The sequence below is a fragment of the Colias croceus genome, chromosome Z (genome assembly GCF_905220415.1).
Source record: "Colias croceus chromosome Z, ilColCroc2.1".
In the NCBI taxonomy this organism is placed as follows: domain Eukaryota; kingdom Metazoa; phylum Arthropoda; class Insecta; order Lepidoptera; family Pieridae; genus Colias; species Colias croceus.
This window is the reverse complement of record NC_059568.1, coordinates 235,529-241,192: the sequence shown is the minus strand read 5'-3', so window position 1 is coordinate 241,192 and position 5,664 is coordinate 235,529. Positions and strand designations below refer to the sequence as shown.

At 38.3% G+C, this 5,664-nt stretch overlaps 1 protein-coding gene across 1 annotated transcript; it reads right to left on the bottom strand.

Moving 5' to 3' along the window:
• Nucleotides 1-298: 298 nt before the first annotated feature.
• On the bottom strand, nt 299-2,715 carry LOC123705264 (catalase). Its single transcript, XM_045653973.1, has 2 exons — nt 2,516-2,715; nt 299-1,944 (listed from the first exon to the last, which is right to left on the bottom strand). Exons 1-2 carry the CDS (start codon nt 2,570-2,572, stop codon nt 481-483), a joined length of 1,521 nt encoding a protein of 506 aa, XP_045509929.1. The 5' UTR covers nt 2,573-2,715; the 3' UTR covers nt 299-480.
• Between the last annotated feature and the right edge of the window lie 2,949 nt (nt 2,716-5,664).

Sequence of the window (5,664 nt, the reverse complement as noted above, 5' to 3'; positions counted from 1 at the left end):
CGAATAATGCTTTTATTTTTCTTTTATGTCAATGTATTTTTAGTTTATAAGTAGGTATACATATACTTATATAATTTTAAAATTGTTTAGTTTCTAAGAATTGTAATGATTTCCTGAATACATGATAAATAAATAAATAAATAAATATTTGTGGCGCATTTGTTGTTCTGGTAAGCTACACCACTGCCAACTTTCATCAAAATCCGTACAGGTTTGACCTGATTGAGTAACAAATACAAGTTTTTATTTTGTGTAATTATATACTAAATGAGATCGAGCACAAAATAAAACAATAATATATTTAATAAAAAAAAAAATATTTTAATCCATTATTTCTTATAAAAGTCTTATATTTTGTACCTGTGCTCCCAAGAGGATCGATTAAAAATCTAAAACTTATAGCTAGTCGTGTAGATAGCACCCAATGAGTCCCAGTAGCGCGGCGTGTGTGGCGGTGGTGGCGGTCGACGGCGTGGCGGCCTACAGGTTGGCCTGGTGCCTCTTGTAGGGCGCGAGCGCGGCGGCCACCTTGCTGCCTAGCTCGGGATGCACCTGCGCCAGCAGCTTGACTGCGCGCTCCTGGATGAAGCCGGCCGCGTCCTTGAGGTTGGCCGCCAGGTAGCGCGCGCAGCGCTCGCGCTCCGCCTCGTCGAACACGCGCGTGTACAGCGCCGTGGCCTGCGCGAAGTTCTCCTCGCTCTGGCCGCTGTCGAAGCGGTCCACGTCGCCGGCCAGGTGGTAGCGCGGCTGCAGGCGCGCCGCGCGGGGGCACTCCTGCGGGCCCGAGAACGAGTTCGGGAAGTAGTTAGGGCCGCCGTCCTGGTTGCACATAGTCTGCGGCCCGTCGCGTTGGTAGTTGGACACGGTCACGCGGAACGGGCAGTTAACGGGGATTTGCAGGTAGTTGGCGCCGAGACGGTGGCGGTGCGTGTCGCTGTACGAGAAAAGCCGCCCCTGCAGCATCTTGTCGGGCGACGGCTCGATGCCGGGTACCATGTTGGACGGGCTGAACGCGATCTGCTCTACCTCCGCGAAGTAGTTCTTGGGGTTCCTGTCGAGGACCAGTTTGCCGACGGGAATGAGAGGGTAGTCTGCGTGGGGCCAAATTTTAGTCAAATCGAACGGATTGAACTTGCAGCTCTCCGCTTGAGCCATGGTCATGATCTGGATGTGTAGTGTCCACGAGGGGAAATCTCCTTTTGCTATCGCGTTGTACAGGTCCCTAATGGAATAGTCGGGATCCGAGGAGGCTAGCTCGGCAGCCTTTTCCACTGTCAGGTTTTTAATGCCCTGGTTGGTCTTGAAATGGAACTTCACATAGTGTGGAACTCCTTGCGCATTGATCATTTTGAATGTGTGGGAACCGTACCCATTCATAAATCTGAAGCCATCAGGAATTCCTCGGTCACCGAACATATATATCACCTGATGCATGGTTTCAGGTCTCAGGGTCATGAAGTCCCAGAACATATCGGCGTCCTTCAAATGTGTAGCCGGGTTCCTCTTCTGAGTGTGGATGAAGCTCGGGAACAGAGTTGGATCTCTTATGAAGAAAATGGGAGTATTGTTTCCGACAATATCCCAAATACCGTCATCCGTGTACATCTTGATAGCGAAACCTCTGGGGTCCCTCACGGTGTCGGCAGAACCACTCTCTCCACCGACGGTCGAGAAACGCATAGCAATTGGTGTTTTCTTGCCCACATTTTCAAACACTTTGGCAGCGCAGTACTTGGTAATGTCATGAGTCACCTCAAAGTACCCGAATGCACCACCTCCTTTTGCATGTACCACTCTCTCGGGAATTCTTTCTCTGTCAAAGGATGATATTTCATCTAAGAAATTGGCATCTTGCAGCAATACAGGACCATTCTTTCCTACTGTTAAGACTCCTGTTTTCACACCTACGGGTGCTCCATACTTAGTGGTGATAATTGATGTGTCCTGAAAGGATATAAAAAAAGTTATTCACTTCATATAAATAAGAATTTTGATAAAGGTCAAGTTCAATGTTTAGTTAGCTTTAAATTAGTTATTTGAATTATTAAAATAAATTACAGTATATTAATTTATCTAGTAAGTATTATTCGCATAGCATTTGCTTCTAGACATTAGCATAAAGTAAATTTAAATACAATTATTGAGTTTGCATAGTAATTCAAGTATATGAAAATAAGTAAAACTTCATGAATATCATTTTGTTAATGACTTTTAGTTAAAATAATTGTTGACACCAACAACTACAGTAATACAAAGTCAGATAATGCAGTGCAAAGTTCACTTAGATATTAAAGTATCAATAAAGTATATTAGATAAAGAATTAAAGTACATTCCTAAGTAGAAATGTCCTTATGAATTAAACAAATCAGGGGTTTTCAAATTTATATGAATAGTGAGAATCATTATTTCGCAATATCCAAACAAGACTCGTACCAGTTGCTCGGGGCTAGAATATTATGATTGGATGATCAAGGCTTTCGGTATGTCAACCTAAATAGATTATAAGGTAAATACCTTAACGGATTTCTTGAAGTTAACGAGTTGTTCGGAGGCGGGGTCCCTCGCAGCCATTTTATAGTAGTTTAGAGACACTGTACAACAAGCGACGGAGCGACGCACTATACGCGTACCGTGTCACAAATACTGCTTCTTCGCTGCGCCAGCGCGTTTATATAGAGTCGCCTGTGATAAACAACTATCACACGAGCACTTCGTAGGCAATGTAGATTCACATACGAATAATTACACACGTATGATAACACATTTATTGTTATGTTTTAATCGCTGTAGTTTTTGTAAATCGACCGAAATAGGCAAACTATAAACATAAGATTATTAGTAACTAAATATAGTTAAGCAAAATCTCAAAACAGAAAATAAACTAAGTAGTGTGGTTTAAAATTCGCAAATTTGCTTTAATTCACTGAACACGAAAACAAAATAACATTATTTATAATAAATTAAAATAATAAGAAGGTATTAATACGAACTACGAGTACCTATGTACGTTCTATGGTTCTACATAATAAATCTGTCAATGTCAATAATGTCACCTAAGCAGAATTTAATAAAGGTAGGTAGTTAAATTTCATTCATCACTTTCTTGCTTTCTTCTGTAGATCATTAATTAGTAATAATGATTGTGGATCTAAGCTTTCTTCTTTTTTTCTTTTATTATACAATATATTTTTTATATAATAAAACAGTAAAAGAACCGTGTCTGTACATTGAATAGGTAGTTATAAGTTTAAAAAAATAATTGGAGGGGGTTTAGAAAGAGAGCACGAATCCAAAAAAAAAATCTATTTGCACCATAGCCTTCTCTATCTCCTGTAGAAGATGGAGAAGGCTATGGTTTGCACCTGTTTGCACCTACACGCTAATCTCTGGAACTAGGTAGGTAGACGGATTTGAATGTTATTTTTTTTTCGTGTATAATATGTATGGGCAACACTTATAATATAGGAGATACAAAAATTGTATTTTAACAAAAAGTAGTCCACCTGATGACCTTTTTTGGTGAGATTATAAATTTTAAGATCTGGAAGTTGGAACACCTGATACAGAATCGCAACAGACCACCTAAACTAGAGTTGAGCCAAAACTAAAATTGTTCCACGTGATGAGCATTTCTGCTGAGAGTATAAATTTGAAGATCTGGAACATCTGATGGGTAATCCTAACAGCCCAGCTACACTATAACATATAATAAATCCATGCAGCCAGGCCGTAGCTATGGGGGGGCATTGAGAAGCTGCAATGCCTATGCCCTTCCTTGAAATCATAATGCCTTACCTTAAAAATATCATAAACTAATATATATTATTTTAAGTGAATTGTCTGTTTGAGTTTATTTAATTATAATAACACTGTGATGCATGAATCATGATGGGATTCCGTGTGCCATACATTGCAATCTATGGTACGGGGAATCTCGTTTTGAAATAAAACTACCGAACATATTTTGCGTGTATTGCTTTGTTGTCCGTCTGTCTGTCAAGACTCTTTTTCTCAGGAAAGCGTGAAGGTATCTATTAAGCTGAAATTTACTAGGTTGATCCAAAATTAATGAGAGTCGGGTATTTCCTGTCCACAAAAATAAACATTTAATGTTTTTTTTTTTTTTTGCTTGCTCATATACTCACTAAGTTAGTATAAAAACATCTTGTGAGCAGGCCACGTTTCCAAGGAGGTAGATTAATTTGAATACGAACTGTCGAAGAGATAGCATCAAAATGGAGAAAAACAAAATCAGAATATCATGAAGAATCTCTGTTTGAAAAAAAATATGTATCAAAGACATAAACCTCCACTTGCTCACTTGCTGAAAGCATTGGGGGACTCTGCTCTTCCATATTCCATAGTTCCACAGGCCCAGCAGTTTAAACTGGTCAGATTATCCATTGAAGGTGAACATCGTGAAAGTCACCTTGGTCCCTCACTGAAGATAATGTGAAAAAAGTAGAGGATGTCGTGTTGGTAGGTCAGAAAATAACCATCAGACGTATAGTTGAGGTCACAGGCATCTGAGGCATCTTATATGGCAGAGTTCAAAGAATTCTCAAAAACCATATTCGTCAGATCTAAGTGCTGATTTACACAGGGTCAGTAACTGACTACAAATTCGAGGCAAATCAGTGCTGACCCGAAAAAAAACCCTGTGTAAACAGATTTGAAGTCAGTACAGAGGCTTGAAGTCTATATAGACAGTTAAAGCAAGTCAGTCGCGGCGCCGAATTTCGGCGCCGCGACTGACTTGTCTACTGACCCTGTGTAAATCAGCACTAACTTTTAGTGATTTCTATCTCTTTCCTATTTTGCGAAGTGATAAATGCTGTCATGCTGCTGTTGAGGGGTTTTTTAGGATGATTTCTAAGTTTTTGTTTTCTAAGGAAATTCAGAGTTAAAAAAAAGAACTAAGTAAGTTTAATTTAGTTAATACATAATTATTTTAACTATCATTACATGATACGTTGATCCTGTGATAAAAATAAAATTTATAAACCAACGCTATCAAAAGATATTGTCGTTTATTTATTATTCATTTTTACATAACTAAATTAATTGCTATTTTACGATTAATAATAATTAATGCTGCAAATTTTCGCTTATTTCAACATTCGTAGGGGAATTTTGATTCCCCTACGAATTTTTAAATAAGTAGGAAAAATATAATAGTACCAAGGTCAAAACCTTCAGGTAAGTACTATTATTATATTCCGGTACTTCCCGTAAACACAGAATCCTGAAATTTGGTACGAAGCAACGTTGTATAGCACGTTATAACGTTTCAGTACCAAATTAACAAAACGGTGTAATATATTATCATCAATTCCTACCTAATTAACTTCGTGTAACTATTGTTTCTTTAAACTCGTTTACATTTCCAAACATGAATATTATGTTTGAACTAGGTACCTACGTTTGCAATTTGATTAGAACATTTTAATGTTCAATGGTCTCAATTCTCATCATAGGTACTTAACACAGTTTTCTTGTAGGAAAGTACCTACTAGTTAATTATGATAATATATGTAAGTAATGTTTTGTTGTCCAAGATAACCTCCTGTAAACATCATAGATAAACATTATCGACAGATGGTTGATAGCATGCACTCACTAATTATCTTTATCTTTAGATACAATATACATTAACTATACAC

Bases quoted from the DNA above. Each gene is read 5' to 3' on its own strand.
- LOC123705264 (XM_045653973.1), bottom strand. From the start codon at position 2,572: ATGGCTGCGAGGGACCCCGCCTCCGAACAACTCGTTAACTTCAAGAAA. The intron at 1,945-2,515 runs GTATTTACCTTA...ATATCCTTTCAG, and splicing joins ACTTCAAGAAATCCGTTAAG to GACACATCAATTATCACCAC.